A 26,491-nucleotide genomic window follows, 5' to 3' on the forward strand; every position below is an offset into this window, starting at 1 on the left:
TTTTTCTTCAGAGTTTGAGCCAATTACATGTCAACAAATATGACAGTCACGTGTTGTTAGGTGAAAATCCTTGCGATAGGTTCCTTCCATCTCTAGAAATAAAGATTCACAATACAGTCAGTGTAAATTAGGCTAGAATCTTCGGGGGACAAATTATTATATCACTTGCCACACTAATATATAAAACCCTTTTGTAGGATACATAGAACCTTTTTCTGAAAGTTTATAACATTTCGACCAAATAACCAAAATGTTCTATATAGCCTACAAAAGGGTTTTATATAGAACCTTTTAGGCTGCCATATGTTGCAACCTGGTCTCAGAGCATTTCTTATTCTGTATGTAAATCTGACGTCCTCCATTTAGTACACTATGTTATGTTTCGTATGGTATGTATTAATTTGTGAATGTCCATCATGAATTTTGTATAATATGGCACAAATGACAATTCATATGATATGTTTCGAATTGCAATCTGTACAAAGGTTAAGAATTTACAAAACGTACAATATGTTACGACTTTGCAAAAAGTATGTAATGAATTCCAATTTGTTGTTACTAACGTTAGCTAGGTGGCTAAGTTTCTAACGCTAACGTTAGCAAGGCTAGGGGTTTGTGTTAAGATTAGGAATTTGGTTAAAGAGTTAAGGTTAGGGTTAGCTAAAAGGGGTTGAGGTTAGAAGGGTAAGCTACAACCAACCATCCTCCTTTTGTTTTTTCCTTAAGTAACCATCTGTCTTATGTAACCATACCAAATGTAACATATTATAGCAAGATGGCGCCGTACTGGATGGCTGCCGTTTTGCAAACTCCGACCCAACTTTGCTATTTTGTGATTATTTTTACTTTATTTTCAAGAACAACCGACAAGAACTTTTGAACATCAGAGCAGCAGTTACTTACCCAAATTCCGGTTTCAACTTTGACTCATCTGCCCTGAGCACTCTCTGTAATTTCGACCCAATTTTCGGGCTACCCAAGAGGAAACGCCGGCATTACAAAGGCAAGAGGGGGGGATCCTGGTGAGATTAAGGCGAAGAGAAAACCGGCCACCTCTTCCCTCCATTCTACTGGCTAATGTACAGTCACTTGATAATAAGATGGAGGACCTTCGATCTCGGATCTGCTACCCACGGGACTCTCAAAACTGAAATATTCTTTGCTTTTCTGAAACATGTCTCTCGGACAATTGGCTATCCAACTCAATGGATTCTCCATTCACCGAGCAGAAAGGACAGTGGAGTCGGGGAAATCGAGGGGGGGGTCCCTTTTCATCAACACCAACTGGTGTGCCAACTCCAGCGTGTGGAAGTACCACTGTTCACCCTTCTTGGAATACCTGATGGTCAAATGCCGACCCTTCTACCTCCCAAGGGAGATTTAAGCTGTTATCGTTACTGTTATATACGTTCCACCTCAGGAAAATAAAAATAACAAGCTGGCACTTAAACTGTACAAGACTATAAACAAGCAGAAAACCTACATTCAGAGGCTGCTTTTCTGGTTGTTGGCAGATTCATCTAAATCTGCATCACTAAGACACGTGATGCCCAACTTCCATCAACACGTCTCCTACACTACTAGGGGCGATAAAGTCCTAGACCGCTGTTATTCTACCCACAAACAAGCATACAAGGCCCTCCCTCGTCCACCATTCGGCAAATCAGATCATGACCCCGTACTCGTGCTTCCTGTTTACAAGCAGAAGCTCAAACAGGAAGTACCCATGACTCTCTCCGTTGAGAAATGGTCACCAGAATCAGAGATTATGCTACAGGACTGGTTTGCTAGCGCTGATTGGAATATGTTTCAAGACTCCGCCGATAACATTGACGAACTATCCACCTCCGTCACTGGCTTCCTTAGTAAATGCATCAAAGACGTTGTCCACACAGTGAGGGTTCACTGCTTCCCAAATCAAAAGCCCTTGATTGGCGCTAAACTGAAGGACAGGGCTATCGCACAGAGCTATTATAAACAACACTGAGGCTACGGCTGAGGACAGGAATAAGTACAAGAAGTCCAGCTATGACCTCCGCAGTTTCAACAAAGGAGCAAAAGGACAATATAGGAATGAGGTGGAATAAACGGGCATGTGGCAGGGGCTGCAGTCCATTACAACAGAAGACCCAACCGTGATCTGCCCAACGATGCCTTTCTACCAGACGAACTCAATGCATTGTATGCATTCTTTGACAATCACAACATCATGCCAGGTGTGAGGGCCACTCTCCGAGGCTGACGTGAGAAAGGTCTTTAAATCAGGTCAACACCCGCAAGGGCGCGGGGCCTGACGGTATTCCAGGGCACGTTCTCAAACATGCGCAGAACTGGCAGGCATATCCTTGGTAATTTTCAACCTCTCATTTCCCAGTCTGTAATCCCCATGTTTTAAGATGACCACCATCATTTCTGTTCAAGAACTCTAAAGCTTCATGCCACGTCTACCGCCCTGTAGCACTCACTTCTATAATCGCGAAGTGCTTTGAGGTGCTGGTTATGGCACACATTAACCCCACCATTCCAGACACCCTACACCCAATCCAATTTGTATACTGCTCCAACAGATCAATAGAAGACACAATCTCAATCTGAACACCTCCCTCTGCAATTGGATCCTGGACTTCCCGACGGTCCGACCCCAGGGCGTAAGAGGAAGGAACACCACCTCCGCCACGCTGACCCTAAACACAGGGGCCCCACAGGGCTGTGTGCTTAGTCCCCTCCTTTACTCCCTGCTCACGCATGACTGTGTGGCCACGTACGACACCAACACCACCATCAAGTTTTCTGACGACACGACGGTGATAGGCCTGATCACCGGCGACAATGAGTCAGCCTACAGTCAGGAGGTCAGAGACCTGGCAATGTGGTGCTGGAGCAACAAACTCTCCCTCAATGTCAATAAGACCAAGGAGCTGATCGTTCAAACACACCTGCCGAGTCTTGAAGAAGGCTCAGACAGCGCCTCTTCCCCATCAGGAGGTTGAAAAAGTTTGGCATGGGCCCTCAAATAGTTCTACAGCTGTACCATTGAGAGCATCTTGACTGGCTGCTTCACGCCTTGGTATGGCAATAACACCGCCCTCGATTGCATGGCACTACAGAGTGGGGTGCGGACAGCCCAGTAAATCACTGGGGCCGAGCTTCCTGCCATCCAGGACCTCTATATCAGCGAAAGGAAGGCCCAGAAAATTGTTAAAGACTCCAATCACCCAAGCCATAAACTATTCTCTTCCGAATGGACTAATATTTCCCTGTGTATAACTGCGGTCAAGCTATCCTGCAAACGAAAATCCTCAGTCAAGCAATCCGCATTGTAGAATTTCCTGCTCACATGCACTGCACATTATGGTAGGCTTATCAAGTAGAATATGCTTTACAGGACACTGACAGTACTGCATCATGGGCAGCGCCATAGATGCAGCAAAGAGGTCAAACGAACTCAACTGGGTGGGACTTCAAACTTCATTGGCTGATCCCTCCTGGTGACCATGTTTGAGTCATGTCCACCTGGGTCATCAGGAGGGGTCAGTCAATGGCAATTCCATTGTTTTGCTCGAGTTTGATTGACCTCTTTACCGCATCTATGGCACTGCCCATGATGTCACAAAGGCTATAATGGCACACATACAAAGAAGAGTTGGCATTTAGCAGTCACTACTTCTAAACCTGAAAAGAGACAACTTCTACATGTTATGCAAGGAAAACAGCTAAATATATCAAAATCTGACTTAAGTAACCACATTGTGGGCCTGTTACAATATATAAATCATGACTGATTTAGCGAATATCCACTATAAGATCAGATTTGTTGAATGTATGCATATCCTTTACCGCATCTATTGAGCATCTTCAATTTGAAGTAGTACAATTTCTTCTTCACGATTACCTGACCCCTCCTGATGACCCAGGTGGACATGACTCAAACAGGGTCACAAGGAGCCAATGAAGTTGGAAGTCCCACCCAGTTGACTATGTAAAATAGTGAAAGCCCTCAATGGCGCTGCTCATGCTAATATAGCCTTTTGGCCACTAGAGGCCTCTGTCATTCTCTATTGTATTAACCAATGATTTACAGTGCATTCGGAAAGTATTCAAACCACTTGACTTTTTACACATTTTGTTACAGCCTTATTCTAAAATGGATTAAATCGTTTTTTTTACACAAAAAATAATACAATAAAAGTACATTATTCAAATCAAATCAAATGTTATTGGTCACATACACGTGTTTAGCAGATGTTATTGTGGGTGTAGCGAAATGCTTGTGCTTCTAATTCTGACAGTGCAGCAATATCTACTAAGTAATACCTAACAATTTCACAACAAATACCTAATACGCACAAATCTAAGTAAAATAATGGAATTAAGAATATATAAATATATGGATGAGCAATGTCAGAGCGGCATAGAATTGTGAGGGTCGACGCTGGAGACAGGAAGCGAGTGCAGGGAGAACGTTTAATAAATAACGGACATGAAACAGGACAGGAACAGCGTCTGGACAGGGGAAAAATAACGACATCAATGCAGACACAGGGAACAACTGGGGAAGCAGACAGTTATAGACAGGGCAATCAACAAAGGGAAGGAGTCCAGTTGAGTCCAATGATCGCTGCTGCGCGTAATGATGGTGACAGGTGTGCGTAATGAAGGGCAGCCTGGCACCCTCGAGTGCTAGAGTGGGAGCAGGGGGTGACAACACTAAGATACAGTATATACATATGAGATGAGTAATGCAAGATATGTAAACATTATTAAAGTGGCCAATGATTTCAAGTCTGTATATGTAGGCAGCAGCCTCTCTGTGCTAGTGATGGCTATTTAACAGTCTGATGGCCTTGAGATAGAAGCTGGTTTTCAGTCTCTCTGTCCCAGCTTTGATGCACCTGTACTGACCTCGCCTTCTGAGTGATAGCGGGGTGAACAGGCAGTGGCTCGGGTGGTTGTTGTCCTTGATGATCTTTTTGGCCTTCCTGTGACATCGAGTGCTGTAGGTGTCCTGGAGGGCAAGTAGTTTACTCCCGGTGATGCGTTGTGCAGACCGCACCACCCTCTGGAGAGCCCTGCGGTTGTGGGCGGTGCAGTTGCCGTACTATGCGGTGATACAGCCCAACAGGATGCTCTCAATTGTGCATCTGTAAAAGTGTGTGAGGGTTTTAGGTGACAATCCAAATTTCCTCAGTCTGAGGTTGAATAGGCACTGTTGCGCCTTCTTCGCCACGCTGTCTGTGTGGGTGGGCCATTTCAGTTTGTCAGTGATATGTACGCAGAGTAACTTAAAACTTTCCACCTTCTCCACTGCTGTCCCGTCGATGTGGATAGGGGGGTGCTCCCTCTGATGTTTCCTGAAGTCCACGATCTTCTCCTTTGTTTTGTTGACATTGAGTGAGAGGTTATTTTCCTGATACACACTCCCAGAGCCCTCACCTCCTCCCTGTAGGCTGTCTCGTCGTTGTTGGAAATCAAGCCAACTACTGTTGTGTCGTCTGCAAACTTGATGATTGAGTCGGAGGCATGCATGGCCACGCAGTAATGGGTGAACAGGAAGTTCAGGAGGTGGCTGAGAACGCACCCTTGTGGGGCCCCAGTGTTGAGGATCAGCGAAGTGGAGGTGTTGTTTCCTACCTTCACCACCTGGGAGCGGCCCATCAGGAAGTCCAGGACCCAATTGGGCAGGGTTCAGACCCAGGGCCTCAAGCTTAATGATGAGCTTGGAGGGTGCTATGGTGTTGAATGCTGAGCTATAGTCAATGAACAGAATTCTTACATAGATATTCCTCTTGTCCAGATGGGATAGGGCAGTGTGCAGGCAATTGCATCGTCTGTGGACGTATTGGGGTGGTAAGCAAATTGAAGTGGGTCTAGGGTGACAGGTAAGGTAGGATATGATCCTTTTTTACATTTTTTATTTTACCTTTACTTAACTAGGCAAATCAGTTGAGAACAAATTCTTATTTTCAATGACGGCCTAGGAAAAGTGGGTTAACTGCCTTGTTCAGCAGATTTTTACCTTGTCAGCTCTGGGATTCGATCTTGCAACCTTTCGGTTACTAGTCTAACGCTCTAACCACTAGGCTACCTGCCGCCCCTAAGTATCTCAAAGCATTTCATGATGGCAGAAGTCAGTGCTACGGGGCAATAGTCATTTAGTTCAGTTACCTTTGCATTCTTGGGTACAGGAACAATGGTTAAAATCAATGATCCCTGTCTGATCCCTACACAGGCTCATGAGTCTGGGAGGGAGTGCGGCACAGCTTGTCGCCCATAACCCTTCTAAATCTTCCACTGTGAATTCCTGAAGTCCCAGATACTTTTCTGCCGCAGCCACAATCACGTTCAATTTGTTTGAGCCGTGCAGTTTATCACAGTTGCAATGAACGCCACAAATCCACTTTCTTTACATACAGCATGTCCGCTTCTCTTGGTTGACAAATAGGCTTTTTCACTCTGGGCATTGGTGCAACCACTACCATTTCTTCAACTTCACTTGCTGTCTTTTATTTTTTATTAACAACAAATCAATACAAAAGATACACGGGGAACACAAGTATATTTAAAGAATATACAAAGGGCAGTTGGGCTAGGGGGTACAATAAGACATTACACAAAGACCTTAAGGAACATACACAAATTGATAATTCTAAAAMAAATTGTTGGTAGAGTATTTAATTGTCTTAAAATATTTAAATGTATTTTTGTAAGGTAAGAAAAAGTGGTGTTTTGTTTGTAAATGTAAATTTGTGAATATGAAAATTTGGCCAAAATAATTAAATAAATTACATGAAATTGTTTCTAATTATTTCTATCGTAGGTAAAGCATCCAAGCAGTACATATCTCCATAATAGGGTAACATCTTCATAAATTTGTTCAAATATACATCTGATGTCTTGCCACAGATTCCTTACATGAATACAATGCCAAAAAAGATGCACAGTTTCTGGGTGGTCATTACAAAAGGTACAATATTAATTTATATATATTTTTTAACTTCTTCATATAGTAGGTGACAGGATAATATTTATTCATAATTTAAAAATAAATGTCCTTAATTTWGTTAATAAGTAAGTACAGTACGTGTGAGGAGACATCCCAACTCTTTCCCAACAGATATTATCAATAAAACCATTCCAATAAATGCTTGTATATCTATATTGTTGTTGAATGGACCAAAAGAAAAACAAATCTTTCCTACTAATGAGTCAACAGGGGTAATCGAAGGTTGGTTCTGAGGGTCAGGTCTTCACATGTTCCTGAATAATAAAGCAACACATGAGGGAATGGCATCTAAATCAATTGCAAAATCTTTAGGTGTTACAGGGATATTATAAAGTGATAATTCTTTACATCTAAGTAAAAGACCCTCTGCATTTACAAGCTGGCTCACAAATAGGTGTCACGTTCATCATAATGATTAGACCAAGATGCAGCGTGGTATGTTTCCATCCCTTTTATTAGGAAGAGAAAACTCAAACAAAAACAATAAAGCGAACAAACGAAACGTGAAGCTCAAAATAGTGCTCGCAGGTAACTATACCTAGACAAGATCCCACAAAGCACAATGGGGAAGCACAATTTTTWTTWTTWTTTTATTTTATTTTACCGTTATTTTACCAGGTAAGTTGACTGAGAACACGTTCTCATTTGCAGCAACAACCTGGGGAATAGTTACAGGGGAGAGGAGGGGGATGAATGAGCCAATTGTAAACTGGGGATTATTAGGTGACCATGATGGTTTGAGGGCCAGATTGGGAATTTAGCCAGGACACCGGGGTTGGCTACCTAAATATGATCCCCAATCAGAGACAACGATAAACAGCTGCCTCTGATTGGGAACCATACCAGGCCAACATAGAAATATAATTCACCTAGATAACCCACCCATAATCACACCCCCCGACCTAACCAACGTAAAGCTCTCTATGGTCAGGGCGTGACAGTACCCCCCCCAAAGGTGCAGGCTCCTACGAACCGGTCCGTAGATCGTCGCCGGGGACTCCGGACCGTAGGTCGTCGCCGGAGTCTCCGGACCGGGAACCCCCGCTGGAGGCTCCGGACCTGGAACCCCCGCYGGAGGCTCCGTCGTAGGAGGTTCCGGACCGCGGACCGTCTGAGGAGGTTCCGGACTGTGAAACGTCGCCGGAAGCTCTGGACTGGGAACTGTCGCCGGAAGCTCTGGACTGGGAACTGTCGCCGGACTGTCTCTTATACACATCTAGATGTGTATAAGAGACAAGCTCTGGACTGGGAACTGTCGCCGGAAGCTCTGGACTGGGAACTGTCGCCGGAAGCTCTGGACTGGGAACTGTCGCCGGAAACTCTGGACTGGGAACTGTCGCCGGAAACTCTGGACTGTGGAGGAGCACTTGAGGCCTGATGCGTGGGACCGGTACAGGTGGCACCGGGCTGATGACACGCACCTCAGAGCGAGTACGGGGAGGAGGCACAGGACGTACTGGACTGTGGAGGCGCACTGGTGACACAGTGCGTAGAGCCGGCACAGGATATCCTGGAACGAGGAGGCGTACTGGAGACCAGGAGCGCTGAGCCGGCACAACCCGTCCTRGCTGGATGCTCCCTTTCGCACGGCAAGTGCGAGGAGCTGGCACAGAACGCACCGGGCTGTGGATGCGCACTGGAGACACATTTCGTATCTCCGCAAAAAGTGGTGCCTGACTGGTCCCACGCTCCTCACAGTGACTGTCTTGCTCCAGACACCAAACCATCCACTCTACCTCATCACTCCCCTCAACTATCTCACAATACTCCTCGCTCAGTCTATCCCGATATTCCTCTTCGCTCTCAGACTCGCCCCTCGGCTTCGCTGACCACTCCGTGTGACCCCCCCMAAAAAATGTTTTGAGGCTGCCTCTCGGGCTTCCGTCGTGGCGCCGAACCCTGGTGTCGTCGTTGTCCTTCCTTCACCGCTTGCGTCTGCTTCCATGGAAGGCTTTCATCTCCTGCCATTATCTCATCCCAAGTCCAGGATGTCTTTACCTCCTGGATATCCTCCCAGGCCCAGGATACCTGCTCATCCTGGCCACGCTGCTTGGTCTGTTTGTGGTGGGATCTTCTGTCACGTTCGTCATAATGATTGGACCAAGATGCAGCGTGGTATGCTTCCATCCCTTTAATTAGGAAGAGAAAATTCAAAGAACAAAAACAATAAAGCGAACAAACGAAACGTGAAGCTCAAAATAGTGCTCGCAGGCAACTATACCTAGACAAGATCCCACAAAGCACAATGGGGAAATGGCTACCTAAATATGATCCCCAATCAGAGACAACAATAAACAGCTGCCTCTGATTGGGAACCATACCAGGCCAACATAGAAATATAATTCACCTAGATAACAAACCCTTAATCACACCCAGACCTAACCAACATAGAGAATAAAAAGCTCTCTATGGTCAGGGCGTGACAATAGGATATTATTTCAGAACCAATATTCTAAAAATAAAGATGTGTTTTTATGCAATATGTCCAGATATAATATCTGTGTGGAAAGAAATTATGCTTATAAATTAAGGACCATGACAAGAAAACCTTCTGATAAGAAAGAGTTTCACTGGAACTTTGTCAATATTATAATTGCAAACAAACATGTTAATGCCACCAAAAGTAGAGAAGACATGATGAGGAATAAAGTTCCACAGAAAAGTGGGTCTTGTTAGGAATTGTTTTAAATAATACTTTTAAGATAAATTGGATAAAGGTCCAGAAAAGTCCAGAAAATTCAGCCCACCCATAAGTGTTCATTCCAACAGTTTTCCTAATGTAATGGGTACGGTTCCTCCACATAAATTTGAAAAGCATCTTGTCTATTTCTTTGTTTATTTTACTGTCAAGATATACAGTTGAAGTCGGAAGTTTACATACAATTTAGCCAAATACATTTAAACTCAGTTTTTCACAATTCCTGACATTTAATCCCAGGAAATATTCCCTGTCTTAGGTCAGTTAGGATCACCACTTTATTTTAAGAATGTGAAATGTCAGAATAATAGCAGAGAGAATGATTTGTTTCCGCTTTTATTTATTTCATCACATTCCCAGTGGATCAGAAGTTTACATACACTCAATTAGTATTTGGTAGCAATGCCTTTAAATTGTTTAACTTGGGTCAAATGTTTCGGGTAGCCTTCCACAAGCTTCCCACAATAAGTTGGGTGAATTTTGGGCCATTCCTTCTGACMGAGCTGGTGTAACTGAGTCAGGTTTGTAGGCCTCCTTGCTTGCACACGCTTTTTTCAGTTCTGCCCACAAATGTTCTATGGGATTGAGGTCAGGGCTTTGTGATGGCCACTCCAATACCTTAACTTTGTTGTCCTTAAGACATTTTGCCACAACTTTGGAAGTATGCTTGGGGTCTTTGTCCATTTGGAAGACCAATTTGCGACCAAGCTTTAACTTCCTGACTGATGTCTTGAGATGTTGCTTCAATATATCCACATAATTTTTCTACCTCATGATGCCATCTATTTTGTGAAGTGCACCAGTCCCTCCTGCAGCAAAGCACCGCCACAACATGATGCTGCCATCCCTGTGCTTCACAGTTGGGATGATGTTCTTCGGCTTGCAAGCCTCTCCCCTTTTTTCTCCAAACATAACTTTGGTCATTATGGCCAAACAGTTCTATTTTTGTTTCATCAGACCAGAGGACATTTCTCCAAAAAGTACGATCTTTGTCCCCATGTGCAGTTGCAAACCGTAGTCTGGCTTTTTTATGGTGGTTTTGGAGCAGTGGCTTCTTCCTTGCTGAGCGGCCTTTCAGGTTATGTCGATTAAGGACTCGTTTTACTGTGGATATAGATACTTTTGTACCTGTTTCCTCCAGCATCTTCACAAGGTTGTTTTACTGTGCTGTTGTTCTGGGATTGTTTTGCACTTTTCGCACCAAAGTACGCTCATCTCTAGGAGACAGAACGCGTCTCCTTCCTGAGCGGTATGATGGCTGCGTGGTCCCATGGTGTTTATACTTGCGTACAATTGTTTGCACAGATGAACGTGGTACCTTCAGGCATTTGGAAATTGCTCCCAAGGATGAACCAGACTTGTGGAGGTCTACCATTTTTTTTCTGAGGTCTTGGCTGATTTGTTTTGATTTTCCCATGATGTCAAGCAAAGAGGCACGGAGTCTGAAGGTAGGCCTTGTGGTGGATGAATCAGAATTAGTTGGGTAACATAGATAATTAAGATGTCTTATCTGCATAATATGCTTATGTGATATACTTGTTATTAGAGTGTATCCCTTTGGACTCTGGTGTTGGCAGTTGCACTTCTTCCCTCAGCTGGGGCTCAGTCACTTGGGGCCCAGAGAGGGGAGAGGTCAGGCTTGTATTTTACATGTCCTTGGTGCCATGCAGAATATCAGAAAGGAAAGAGGACAGGAGGGAACATTGTCTTCATATGTGAATGTATCTGTTAAACCATGTGAAGGGATGGCATGATTAATGGGGAACCAATTACTTGTCTTCACAATGTCTGTGCGCAAGTCACTCCCTCCTTTGGCATTGAGGGGAGGTATATGGCAGTGTCTGGAACCATTGTATGTCCTCTCTGATGTTGCACTTATCCTGGGATAGTGTATGACCTAGAGACTCACTCCCCTCAGTGAGTTTGTCCAGGAAGTTTGTCCAGGAGTGAGTCAAGAAGGGGTTTTACTTGAGATGGGCATATCTAGAGTTGACAATTGAGTTATGCCATTGGATGAGTTGGTGTTTTTGTGCTATGAAGTACCAGGAACGAGATTAGAACCTCGTTTTAGGGACCAAACTGAACGATAATTTATAGCGAATGCTATCTAGCTACGGGATACTCCTTTCTCATTTATAAAGTCTCACTTTGTGAACTGTTCATAATATATGTGGTTTGTTATGTCGACTAGGGGGTGGATCTTTGCTATAAAAGATCTCAGTAGCCATTGTGTTGTCACTCTCAACTGATCATTAGAAAATGGTGAATCGTTGAAAGTCATTGCTATTGCAAAGCTCTTATTATTAAAGATATAGTTTAAGTATAACTTTGACTTGTGTGAAGTTTGTCTCTCCTCGTTTGATAATACAGAAATTAACCACCACAGCCTTGAAATACATCCACAGGTACACCTCCAATTGACTCAAATTATGTCAATTAGCCTATCAGAAGCTTCTAAAGCCATGACATCATTTTCTGGAGTTTTCCAAGCTGTTTAAAGGCACAGTCAACTTAGTGTATGTCAACTTCTGACCCACTGGAATTGTGATACAGTGAATTATAAGTGAAATAATCTGTCTGTAAACAATCGTTGGGAAAATTACTTGTGTCATGCACAAAGTAGATGTCCTAACCCACTTGCCAAAATTATAGTTTGTTAACAAGAAATGTGTGGAGTGGTTGAAAAACGAGTTTTAATGACTCCAACCTAAGTGTATGTAAACTTCCGACTTCAACTGTAACAGGTGCCCTACTCCGGAGTTCGAAGCACAATACCACGGGTAACTCGATTCTTATAAGACCCACTGCCCTCTTCCTCTGTTCCTCAGACACACCAGGACAAGCCCACTCATTCTGATTTAACTTTTCCCAAAATACGATTCAACCTGTTCTAAACCCTACTCTGATTTGTTTTTACTTTGAGATACGTTTTCTGGCAGAAAATACAACGTACAACGAGAGTGTATACAAATTCATTGCTTTAACTAATTATGACAAACGTTAAGAAAATGTTGAACAATGTAATAAAGTAATGACTTTTAAAATAAGTTACCTCACACGTTATGTTGTCTGACAATTTGTTAACTACGAACCACATAGCATATCATTACCGATATGTTAGCTAGCTACCTAAGCGTAATTAACTTGTTGCCAGCAGCACAGTCAGTCACCAACGCTCTGGATAACATAAAAACTGCCTAACCAGCTCTGCTAGAGCGAGTAAAATGGTCAGAGTGGTCTCATTTGTGTCTGGAAGTAGCTAGCAAGCTAGCCAACGTTAGCTTGGGTGCTTGACTGCAGTTGTGTTGTAAGGTCAGAACGCTCAAATCAACCCTAATCCTCTTCCCGAGCATCCGGTGTGCGCTCCGAGAGCGAAACGCTCTGAATTTACAAACTGACAAGCTGACAATGCGCTGAATTTACGAGTGCACTCTGGCACCCCAGATAGAATTTAAGATGTCTAACTAGTAATTTGTTATGCTAACTAGCTAGCAAGAGGTTGCATAGCAACATCATCAACTTCCAGTAGACAGGCGAAGAGCTAGTATGCTCAACTGAAAGAATATTGTTCGTCTACTACAGTATACTAAAATGAACTAATAGTATGTAGTATATACTCATTAAGTATATAGTATACAGTATATTAGTATGGGTATTCGAACACAGCTATAGTATAGGCATTCTCTGGCCAATCGAATTCTGCCGGGATAATCATTCTCACTTGTGTTCTTAATTAATTGCCTTAGCACAGCTTGAAAGCGTGATTAACATGTTATCTAAATCACGTGCAATTACACTGAAATGAATTGGGGTGCAGGTTGTGGCTAGATGATATACAACTACCTAAAAATATAAGAATTGCATGTGCGAGTTGCGTTTTACCTAACCACAACAGCAAACAGGTATTTTGACACAGAGTAGGACACTGAAGTTGGTAAGCCTACTATGTAATCAATTTAAATGTAGCCTCACTCGTTTTTATGAAGTGTTTCTACACCTGAAGCTAAATTCAGGTAGGTTACTTTTCCCACCAAAGAATAATGCTAGTTTGTGAATGTGTCATACAGGCCCAATAAATCACAATTCAATTGAGTACAGACTTAACTATTATGAATAACAGGGACAGAATGTAATACGGTATTTTATTAAATAGTTTGGGTATGGCCTCCTCTCAGGTGAATGCTCCACGGAACCAGATGCTGATGACAGGTAACCCTTTGCAGGGAAGCTGGCATCGAAATCCCCCTGCTAGGGGTAAGGAGTTCCAAATGTGGGCCTTAAGGGTAGTATTGGTGGGGAGGTGGATGGTTGTCAGAAACTGTTGTTGAAAAACAGCAAGTGGGAGAACATGGGTAAGATGAAATATAAATACATCCAAAGGTTTATACCCATTGGTTGAGAGAGGAAAGTAATAATTGCAAGAATGAGCCCATAGGTTAAACGGAAAGCATACAGAATGTGCATGATTGTGCTGTGTTTATAGGCTAAAGGTAAATAGGTGAATGACATTCCGTACATGGCTAACGGAAAGAGGAAAAGAACGAGACGCTATCCTAATGATGATACCTTTGTATTCATTCCCACTATGTCCTGTATAATAGAAAAGAGTGCATTATGTTATGCTGCTTGATGAAGTTAAACGAGCATTCAAACCAGCCTTCCTGATTTTAACTTTCATAAATTACATTACAACAATAATACACCTAACTTTTACCCACCCACCTGCTAGGACTAAGCATGCTATTGCTGTCTCTTATTTTGGAATGTATAATGTCAGGCAATATGGTTAGATATTAGGTCCAGAAAGCCCCACGCAACCATTTCATCTCCACGGTTACTGACAACATCAGCAAGTTGAGCTACATGCTGTCTGAACAAACACAACACTGCGGTGAGTGTACGAATTTGTTTAGGCATATACATGACCGTGTGTGTGTGTGTGTAAATGTCTACCTCTATGACCTCTGTCTTTTTCTGAAAAGGAAATAATGGAGGCTGAAGTTGCAGGTGCCCAAAATCAAGGCTGGCATATGGACGGTGATGGTGATGTCACTACTCTGCCCAGTGAGGGAGAGGAGCAAGTGCGAGACACAGAGACAGGTGGAACAGTTTTTGATATCCTTCGATGTATAGTTCTGGGCTTAGTTTTAACTTTGATCAATTGAGTGGGTGAGATTATAGCAGGATGCATGAGATCAATGTCACTAATTGAAACCAAAGTCGCAAGAAAACATCACTCACAATTTGTAAAAAAAAATAAAAAAGTAAAAAATGCAACATATTTACACTGTGTATGAACGCTGTCTCATGTCATACTGAATTGGTTATGTTGCCTATTTGTCTATTTTTCAGATGAGTCTTCTAGGTTAGAGCAGGAACCCAATGAAGTCTTTTTGCTCATGGATGGCCATGTAAGAGAAACGTACAATTTAAGACAGGTCTTGCTATTTTCTCCTTCTCTCCCTGACTACTTATTTTCTCTCCCTATGTGTTTTCTCTGTAGGGGCTGCAAGATGAATATGTACAGTCTTTTGATTGTCCACCAACTCCCACTTCTGGTTTTCTGGGAGTTCTTAGATATAAGAGGGAGTCCCAGGACCAAGCACCAAACCCAAGGAACATCCTCCCAGAGGTACAACACCTTACCCATCTGTCCACTACCACACCATAGTCTCCGTAATCTCTTCATAGTCTACTTTATTAGTTCCATGTGTCAGCCAGATACTAATGATCAGAATATGAGAGGTCACAAAGTATCGCCCCTCAAACCCGGCTCTTCTATCTCGGAAGATGTTTTCCACTCAGGGATACAACTGGCATTGTGATGTTATGAATATAATGTGCAACCCATATGCAGTATGTCATAGAAATTGTGAATAGCACAACTGAGACATTTTTGGAGACGGTGTATAACTCTGTATTATTGTAAGTGATCCATTGTGTGATCATCTTTGATCACACGCCCCTGTTGTCCTGCTCCAGCCTCTCAGGGACTCTCCAGTGATGTGTGAGTACTGTGGAGAGAAAGCAAGGCCTCCACTTGGCCCAACATTTGCAGAGGACCCTGAGGTAAGGCTGAATGTCATGGATGGTAAAATGAAACGCCCTGCAACAAGCATCACCTAAATAGGGGATTTGGAATATTAGAGTGTGGAACAAAGCATGACACATGATTTTTATGATATGCCCCTCCCCACACTCCATTTGCCCCTCCCCACACTCTGTATGCATGCACACACATACCCTACCCTACTCTATTTCTCTCTTTCATTATCTGTCTCACACACATGCCCTCACACACACACACAGATCTTCTGCTGTGCCCAGTACCAGCAGCTGTGTGACATGCTGGCCCATGAAAGGTGGCTTGCCCTGCAGAGACCTGATCAGGAGGATGACGCAACACTCCCACCTAACAATCAGCCAACCAGAGAGGAGGAGGAGCTGCAGGCCCAGGCCCGGGACAGAGAGGAGCACAGGTATGAGGGGTCATGGATGAAAGGTCAAAATAAGGGACAAATGTGCGTCTGATTCTCTGTCTAGGAAACGGGTGCCACTAAGGCAGCTTGCTGCCTGAACATGATTGGATCATTGGTTTTCCTTACTAATGGATAATCTGCCATTAGTTTCTTAGTGTCTGACTCTCTATTGTTCTCCACACGTTGGGATTGGGAAGAATAGTCTGCAATACCATAAGCATAATCAGGTGTGCTTGATTGAGCTTGCCTTGTGTGCCGGATGGGTGGAGTTTGAATTTAGGACTGAAATCCAGCACATCACGAGCAAACTCCACCTCTTCCTCCTCAGAAAGCAGGAGCAAGAGCGAGAGCGACTCTACCAGGACACACAGTCAACCCTCCGATCTGCAGATACCTGTGAGTACGCAACAGTTTAGAAACACACATTTAAATATGAGTCTGTTTTCTGTGGAAATGGTCAATTAATTGCTTTAAGTTCATTCAGGATGTTCATTTTTATAAATATATATATTTTAAAAGCCATACATTTCCATTAACTTTAAACTGATGGAGTTTTAATGTCATTGACCTGCTGTCCTGTTTCATAGACACCCCCTTCTCTAGGACCATCAGCTACCAGCTGTCCACCTGTACAGCCAAAGAGGGACAGTGGACTGTTACACAACATCCTGGGATTGAGGAGGACCTGGAAAAAGAAAATGGAGACCCCCTTTATGACCATGAGTCATTTGAGTTTGGCATTTCTCCGCATCAGGTACAAATTACTTTTAACCTTTATTGCATTTACTTTGAATATAACAACATGGTGGATGAGGCAGCAAGACAAGTGCGGAGATTCTAGTGTACAGGTTTGCATGAGGACAGTGTCATCATGTGGTCACCAGGAGAGGTGCTTGGGTAAAATCCTTGAGGAAGCCAAGCCAAGCCAGTAAATAAGCCATATTACAACCTCTGTTGTGATAATTGTGTTTGCTCTATAACCCTTTCGTTCATACGCTACAGCGATATACAATAAGGCCGTGACAACAAAAAGACAAGTCACACAGCGGCGTAATAAATTAAACTACACATGTTTGTTTAATCACAAAACCAGAGAGCAACATCTGTCCGGTGAAGTCCACAAAGCAAATTATACATATGTTAGAAGTTCACCTAGGGGTCATGATTGGGGCTGTACAAATGTTTGATGTATTAGAATAATTGATTATGCTTATGTTGTATTAATAGAAGGGGAGGGGTTATAAGACCCCTTCCTCCTTACATTTATAGGGTCCTAGACTACAGATTAACAATATATATATTCATTATAAAGGTTTAGAATTGTTCCACAGTTGTTTTATAGTTCTCTCTCTCTCTCTCTCTTATAAGGAGACCCCTCTGAGAAATGTGTGACTGAGACAGAACTCTGCAGGGGAGTGAAGGAGATAAGACTAGTCAGACATTCCACAATAAATCAACTTTGGGGAGTGGACATTTACTGCTAAGCTGTTAGATAACACTAAAAGCCTTGTTTATATAGCTTTGTAGGCATGGTTTTGGTCTCAGGAGTAAAAGGTAATGACGTAGGCAGTGACATCACTAGGGCTGGACTTCGGGTTTGATAAAATAACATGGGACCTTTTCTTTGATGCAGAATTTACGCTGAAACATGCGTGCTATGTTCCTGATTGTCAACTTCAGTCTGCAATTGCATTAAAGGTTTTTGAATGATTTAATTAAAGATATTGTCATAATGCTAATTTCACCAATGAACCAATGATTGACAAGGAAACAGGAACGAACCCTAACACATACAAACAGTTATCACCTGAAGCATGGTCAAGCAAGTTAATGTTGGACAGTTTACTAAACAACTACTGATTTACAACTACAGGGTTACCGCAAGTCAGCACAAAGACAGACACTGCCTCCGCTATTCAGCACCATTTCAACTTAAACATTTAAACACCATCAAATCAACAAGGCTATATATGGTTTGTTTAATAATACTTAAAAGTAAAAAGAATTAAGATGCCAAAAACAATTTAGTCCAATCAATGTTTCTAAATATCATCTGGCTGTCCACTGTACTGATTTCTCTGTGTGTGTGCACGCTCGCGCAAGTAAAACAAAACATGTTGACTCACCCTACTCGTAGACTAGTTGAATGCCAATACCCTGATCCTCCTCTTTTTCATGTTGTCAAAACGGTCTATGGCTCTGTCATACAGTACACGTTTAGTTATTGTTGTTATAGGCTACCTAGCTAAAATGCTTGCGAGACTGACTGCCTTGCATGGGCAACAATGAACCACTAAGTTAGCTAGGTAGCTAGTTAACGTGAGCCTACTAGGCTACATATTAAGCTTCAATAGTCTCAGTCTAGTGGCACAACATATTCATTTATGGTTAGATCAGAGTCACCGTCAAAATYGGAGTACACAGAWTTAAGTAAAACCACAAGTCCAAATCCCCATCTCCATCCATGGCTTAGGATCAACACTAGCAGACCAGAAACTGACACGTTTTTCTGAAAATTAAGTGATTAAGAGATTTGATTGGTCTGAAGCCAAATCCAAACTGGCCTCCCTTGCGAGCGTTTTGTTACACCAGGACAGCCCACAGTTGAGCTCATCTCAATGCTTATTGGCTAATTTTTTAATTTTTTAATTTATCAAGGGAGGCCAAATGCTTGTTGGCATCAATCAATCAAATGGTACGGTGGCAACATGTTACACTCTTTAGGTCCAGACAGCATCAGATACATGGTTACCCATACTAAGACAGTGGGGGCGCTGTTTCCTTCGCACTGATGATTTCTCTGAGATTCAGCCACTTGCGAATTGACTGAAAATTATGATCAATTATGGTCAAATATTTTGAGGAAGCCTTGCTTCCCTTGGCATCAATKAATACACGCCACTGATGGTCACACCTGAAAATACTTATGAATACAGGTTATGTTAACTGATCAATGCGTTTTGTATATGGATTGCGTTGGCAGGATGGGGCACAATTTCTGGAGAAGTATTATGCCTGTGGGAGCAAGTTTCTCACAGTCTTCCCAGATGGTTCTGCCCAGGTGTTGTATCCTTTCACAACATAAGTTAACTCATTGTTGGAGATTTTAACTCTATGATCATGTAATTTTGTATCGTCCATCCTTATCATAATGCCAAACAGCTATCCCTCTGGGTTCTTGGCCCTGGTCATAATCTCTGATGGAAGAGAAAGGGTATGCATTGTACACGATGACCACTCCCTTGGGCAGCCAATCAGGGCCCTATTCCAATCTGATGGCAGGGCCACATGTTACCATGGCAACGGTAATGTCTGGTAAGACGGACACTCTTTGTGATTAGTAATTTGTAATAGAAAATGTGTACTTATTCAGGAAAATGTCTTGTCCGTAACGTCAGTATCTGTCCCAGGTTGAGCTTGGACGCGTCAGGAGGTCAGTGTCTGAATGATGCGGGGGCCAGGATCAGAAGGTGGAGTTGGAGAGGCCACAGCCAGACGCCCACCCCCCTGCGGCCGGTCTTCCTGTCTTTAAACCACAGCCTGGGGGTGAGGGTCCTGGGACAGGAACACATGTTTGTGTCCTTCCTTTCTGCTGGCCAACAGGCCAAGTTCAGTGTGGGGGCCTGTTTGCAGGTAAGCATAGGCCAACTCACACTGACAAATGTACTCATTCATATACACCTGTCCACACCAACACATATCCTCTTAGATGTATTTGGGGGACTTTGAGCGGTTCTGGACTGGTTCTGACTGACTTTTTTGTGTACAAAGTGCTCTGTGAACGTTGTAGGGTCCCGTGTCTTATAGTGCAAGAAAGCCCCACCTCTCTGCTCTCCTCTCCACGGGGCTGACTTGAAATGTCAGGTTTCAGGCCCGACATTTGCATAGGCAGTGATGTGTCACATTTTCTGGCCTATCGAGACAAAGGAACGATTTCCTGTGTCTGTGAAACTCACAAATGGGCTTGCAGTAGAGTGTATGAAACTGTGGAATATAGTGGATGCAACAATACTAGTTTCATCTCGCTGTGATATTTTCAGCCAGATTTAGCTCTCAACACGAAAAAATATGTAATAATTTATTAGAATTGAACTAAGATCACTTTCTCTTAGTCACGGATGGAGGAAATCACTGAGTCCTTAAAGCTGAAGTTGTAATGAGTCAACAAACATTTGAATGGTGTCTCTGCATCGCTCAGTGGACATTTAGGAGAAACTGATCTTTTGGCAGTTATGTCAAAGATAGAACAAACAGCCAGATTTTTCACTGATTATAAAAGTCTGAAGCATCCGGTTGGAATTTCCACTCACCACCAAATATGGTGATGAGAGGAAACCCAGTGGCCGGCAGTGGGAGAAGATGGAGCGAGATGGATTTTGTCCAACATTATGCAAGTGTTATCGTTGATGAAAATTTTGATCTCAATTCAGTTTCTGTTCCAAAAACTAGAATCTGTTGGTAAAGTCTGCAAAACTGTTACTCTTTGCCAAAGTTTCAAAAAGATTGTGTTAAGGAGTGCAAGGGCGAATTGCGTTATTGCACAAGCGCACTTCAGAGTAGGCGTTCTCTAATGGAAATATGYAAATACATGCTAGAATGCGCCAATGGGATCTCTCTAGATCATGCTTGGCTCTGCCCAACTCCTATAATTAATTTGCTCCCACTGTGGTTTATCTTGGGTTAGTTATAAAATGTATTTGGTTATATGAAATATTGTACTGACCATATTTAATTTACAGTTATGTGAAATCTTAAGTCATTTATAATTTGATTATTACTATATTTAAAAGCATGTCAGTAATTTCAAGTGCTATTGCCCCACTTTTGTTGAATAGGGRAAAATATATGATTTTTCACAATATTTGTACTTTGTAGTTGAACTTGTGTCCTCAATTGTGAATACACCTCAGCAATTTATAACTATTTTGCACCAGAAAGGTGAGTGTATATTTAAGCGGAAATCAACATTTTGCCCAATTATTCAACTAGAAATCTTATAAGAATAATAATTTGTAAAAATGATTTTAACAGCCAGTGGCTCTGGGGATGATTCAGGCTCCAGGTCCATCCATATCCAAGGAGGAGTTTATTCTGTTGGCTGGACGGATAAGGGTCCATCAGGTCATTAGGCATCTCCACCACTGCCTGCGCTGCCCCTCCAACCCAAGGCCTCTGAGGGCTGGACTAGCCCCTAGCCTCCTCTCACTGGCCAAAAGGTTACTGGACTTGAGTTGCTCTCTTCAGCTTGAGGAGCGTGAGAGGGCCTTTGTCCACAGGTGTCTTCAGGATTGCCTGTGATCTCTATACCAAAGAATCATTATGTGGAAACATTGAACATTTCAGCTCATTATGACACCACACAGATTTGACTATAGAGATCCTATTAAATTAATTCCTAATTATATGGATTTGACTTACATCACAGCCTACAGTGCCTTCAGAAAGTTTTCATAACCCTTGACCTTTTCCACATTTTGTTGTGTTACACGGTGGGATAAAAAGAAATGGTCAACTATTTCACAAAATACTCTGTCAAAGTGGAAGAGAAATTCTAACATTTGTATAAAAAAATATATTATTAGATAAGTATTCAACCCCCTGAGTCAATACAGGTTAGAATCACATTTGACAGTGAATTCAGCTGTGAGTCTTTCTGGGTAAGTCCCTAAGATCTTTGAACGCCTGGATTGTACAATATTTGCACATTATTAGATTTTTTTATTATTCAACCTCAAGTTGGTTGTTGATCATTGCTGTACAGCCATTTTCATGTCTTGCCATAGATTTTCAAGCTGATTTAAAATCAAAACTGTAACTCGGCCACTCAGGAACATTCAATGTCGTCTTGGTAAGCAACTCCAGTGTACATTTGGTCTTGTGTTTTAGGTTATTGTCCTGCTGAAATTTGTCTCCCAGTGTTTGTTGGGAGGCAGACTGAACCAGGTTTTCCGCTAGGATTTCGCCTGTGCTTTGCTCTATTTTGTTTCTTTTTACCCTAAACTCCCAAGTCCTTGCCGATGACAAGCATACTCATAACATGATGCAGCCACCACCATGCTTGAAAATATGAGGAGTGGTACTTAGTGATGTGTTGTGTTGGATTTGCCCCAAACATAATGCTTTGTATTCAGGATATGAAGTAAATTTCTTTGCCAACTTTTTAGTAGTTTTACAAACAGGATGCATGTTTTGGAATATTTATAATCTGTACAGGCTTTCTTTTCATTCTGTCGTTTAGGTTAGTGTTGTGGAATATCTTCAATGTTGATCCATCCTCAGTTTTCTCCTATCACAGCCTTTCAACTCTGTAACTGTTTTAAAGTCACCATTGGCCTCATCCTGAAATGCCTGAGCGTTTTCCTTCCTTTCCGTCAACTGGGTTAGGAAGGACACCTGTATTTTTGTAGTGACTGTGTGTATTGATACACCATCCAAAGTGTAATTATTAAGTTCACCATGCTCAAAGTGATATTCAATGTCTGCTTTTTTAAATGATTTGTTATCTACCAATAGGTGCCCTTCTTTGTGAGGCATTGTAAAACCTCCCTGGTTTTTGTGGATGAATTTGTGTTTGAAATGCACTGCTTGACTGAGGGACCTTACAAATAATTCTGTGTGGGGTCTAACATGATTCAAAAATCTGTGAGTCCATGCAACTTATTATGTGACTTGTTAAGCAAATTTTCATACCTGAACTTATTTAGGCTTGCCATAACAAAGGGGTTGAATACTTATTGACTCAAGACATTTCAGCTTTTCATTTTTAATTAATGATAAATGTAAATCAAATACACACTTTGACATTATCGGGTATTGTGTGTAGGCCAGTGACACAATCTCAAGTTAATCAATTTTAAATTCTGCCTGTAACACAACAAAAACTTGGGAAAAGTCCAGGGTGTGAATACTTTCTGAAGGCAGTGTACTTGTACAAACTTCCATCCCATTATGACATCACACAACACCCCCATCGTCCTTATTAACCATTCATCTCATTATGACCTAACACAGCACCACTTGCATCATGTCACATGCAGTGAACACTCAGCTCATTGTGACATCATAGTGCCATAAGACTGTGCCTACTGTGTAATATTGACTGTAATATTAACTTTTTTTTATTACAGTTGTGTCTGATACTTTTGAGACCTCTGCAATGTGTAATTGTGAGAAGCTTGATTTAATTTTAAACATGAAATGAATTATGTGAAACTACTCAAGTGTCACAATAACTTAACTTAATTTCAATATTAATTTCTGACTTTCAATAGATATTTATTTTATATGATTTTTATTTTTTTCTAGATTCATCAGTGTGTATCAAATGTATTACATCAAATAATGTTATTTGTAGCAACATAAAATTAACACAGGTTGGTGGAACCTTAATTGGGGAGGACTGGCTCGTGGTAATGGCAGCCATCGTTATGAGCCGTCCTCCCCTCAGCAGCTTCCTGTGATAAACACCTATGAGCAGGGTCAATAGTAATTGTAGTCTTGAATTGTGCCATGTGTTAAAACCTCTCTGGGATCGCGGGACGCTTGCGTCCCAACAGCCTGTTAAAATGTAGAGCGCCAGATTCAAAAAAAAATCTATAAAATCAAACTTTATTAAATTACACATATAAGATACCAAATTAAAGCTACACTCGTTGTGAATCCAGCCAACATGTCAGATTTCAAAAAGGCTTTTCGGCGAAAGCATAAGATGCTATTATCTGATGGTAGTGCAATGGCTACACTCTCTTTGTTGACAATTTCATCCATGCCGGCGCTACTCAAAACGCAGAAATAAAATATAAAACATGCATTACCTTTGACGAGATTCTTTTGTTGGCACTCCAATATGTCCCATAAACATCACAAATGGTCCTTTAGTTCGATTAATTCCGTCCATATATATCCAAATTGTCCATTTATTTGGCGCCGTTGTACCAGGAAAAAAAGCGTTCAATTTGCGCAAAATCACGACAAAATATCTAAAAAATTTGCTAAACTTTGCCAAAACATTTCAAAGTACTTTTGTAATACAACTTAAGGTATTTGTAAACGTTAATAATCGATCAAATTGAAGACGGGTCAATCTGTTTTCAATACAGGATATCAACAAACTCAACTCTCAAACATAAACACACGACGTCACTCCACTTCCGGGTCAATATCTTTCTCAGTTGACTAATGAAAAACCTTAACCTTTTTCCATACAATGGCGACATCCAGTGGAAGCAGTAGAAACTGCGTGGATAGTGATTAGAATTCTGGTTTGCCCATGATAATCCATTGAACATACAGGAACTTAACAATAAAAAAGTTAGTCCGCAGGGTTTTGACTGCTATATAAGTTCTGTTATACTTACAGATATGATTCAAACAGTTTTAGAAACTTCAGAGTGTTTTCTATCCAAATCTACTAATAATATGCATATCTTATATTCTGGGGATGAGTAGCACGAAGTAGCACGCTATTTTTCCCTAAGTGAAAACTCTGCACCCTATCCTCAAGAAGTTTCGTTGTAAGAGTGGAGGCTGCTGAGGTGAGGATGRCTCATAATAATGGCTGGAACGGCGCAAATGGAATGCCATCAAACACATGCAAACCATGTTTTTCATGTATTTGATACCATTCTGCTCCAGCCATTACCGCAAGCCCGTTCTCCCCAATTAAGGTGTCACCAACCTCCTGTGGTTGTAACACTGATAGCGAGGCTAGTAGGTTGTACTATGTCTTTCACTGTGGATTAAAGAGTCTGGTGTAATCCAAGATGGGAGGGTCTCTGCATTAAGAGACTCAACCAGAACTGTTCCTGTCCAGATGAGACTCTGCTTAAGCTCTTGCTAAACCCCTTAATCATTTAACCTAATTGGAAGATATGCTCTTGTAGACATGCTTCTCTTTACGAGTCTAGGTAGCATTTTAGACGGTTATGATTGCAATATTCTTTAGGCAGCAATATACTCCTATTAAGTGGCATGTCAAAACATGGTGGTACACTGAAGAAAAATATAAATGCAACATGTAAAGTGTTGGTCCCATGTTTCATGAGCTGATATACAGTACTGTGCAACAGTTTTAGGCAGGTGTGAAAAAATGCTGTAAGGTAACAATGCTTTCAAAAATAAACATGTTAATAGATTGCATTTAGTTAATTGATAAATATAAAGTGAGTGAACAGAAGAAGAAAATCTAATCCATATTTGGTGTGACCACCTTTTGCTTTCAAAACAGCATCAATTCTTCTAGGTACACTTGCACAAAGTCAGGGATTTTGTAGGCATATAGTCAGGTGTATGATTAAACAATTATACCAAACAGGTGCTAATGATCATCAATTCAATATGTAGGTTGAAACACAATCATTAACTGAAACAGAAACAGCTGTGTAGGAGGAATAAAACTGGGTGAGGAACAGTCAAACTCAGCTAACAAGGTGAGGTGGCTGAAGACAGTTTACTGTCAAAAGTCATACACCTTGGCAAGACTGAGCACAGCAACAAGACACAGATGTGCTGTCCAAGCTCTTTTGAAGAAGCACAAAGAAATCGGCAACGTTGAGGACCGTAGAAGCAGTGGTCGGCCAAGGAAACTTACTGCATCAGATGAAAGACACATCATGCTTACTTCCCTTCACAATCGGAAGATGTCCAGCAGTGCAATCTGCTCAGAATTGGCAGAAAACAGTGGGACCCTGGTACACCCATCTACTGTCTGGAGAGGTCTGGTCAGAAGTGGCCTTCATGGAAGACTTGCGGCCAAAAAGCCATACCTCCGACGTGGAAACAAGGCCAAGCGACTCAACTATGCACGAAAACACAGGAACTGGGGTGCAGAAAAATGACAGCAGGTGCTCTGGACTGATGAGTCAAAATGTGAAATATTTGGCTGGAGCAGAAGGCAGTTTGTTTGCCGAAGGGCTGTAGAGCGGTACACGAATGAGTGTCTGCAGGCAACAGTGAAGCATGGTGAAGGTTCCTTGCAAGTTTGAGGCTGCATTTCTGCAAATGGAGTCGGGGATTTGGTCAGAATGAATGGTCTCCTCAATGCTGAGAAGTACAGGCAGATAATTATCCATCATGCAATACCATCAGGGAGGCATCTGATTGGCCCCAAATTTATTCTGCAGCATGACAACGACCCCAAACATACAGCGAAAGTCATTAACAACTATCTTCAGTGTAAAGAAGAACAAGGAGTCCTGGAAGTGATGGTATGGCCCCCACAGAGCCCTGATCTCTACATCATCGAGTCTGTCTGGGATTACTTGAAGAGAGAGAAGCACCTGAGGCTGCCTAAATCCACAGAAAAACAGTGGT

At 42.1% G+C, this 26,491-nt stretch overlaps 1 protein-coding gene across 2 annotated transcripts; it reads left to right on the forward strand.

The window, feature by feature from the left end:
• Positions 1 to 14,539: 14,539 nt before the first annotated feature.
• On the forward strand, positions 14,540 to 24,941 carry LOC111979036 (glutamate-rich protein 6). Of its 2 annotated transcripts, none has more exons than XM_024009322.2 (12): positions 14,540 to 14,592; positions 14,684 to 14,801; positions 15,054 to 15,112; positions 15,205 to 15,333; positions 15,684 to 15,770; positions 16,011 to 16,180; positions 16,509 to 16,576; positions 16,768 to 16,934; positions 19,164 to 19,246; positions 19,343 to 19,495; positions 19,591 to 19,813; positions 21,212 to 24,941. In XM_024009322.2, exons 2-12 carry the CDS (start codon positions 14,690 to 14,692, stop codon positions 21,476 to 21,478), a joined length of 1,518 nt encoding a protein of 505 aa, XP_023865090.1. In that variant the 5' UTR covers positions 14,540 to 14,592; positions 14,684 to 14,689; the 3' UTR covers positions 21,479 to 24,941. The 2 variants fall into 2 exon arrangements, with proteins under 2 accessions (XP_023865090.1, XP_023865091.1); XM_024009323.2 differs by having other exon boundaries at positions 16,029 to 16,180.
• The last annotated feature ends 1,550 nt before the right edge of the window (positions 24,942 to 26,491 follow it).

Source organism: Salvelinus sp. IW2-2015, linkage group LG19 (genome assembly GCF_002910315.2).
Source record: "Salvelinus sp. IW2-2015 linkage group LG19, ASM291031v2, whole genome shotgun sequence".
Lineage (NCBI taxonomy): Eukaryota > Metazoa > Chordata > Actinopteri > Salmoniformes > Salmonidae > Salvelinus > Salvelinus sp. IW2-2015.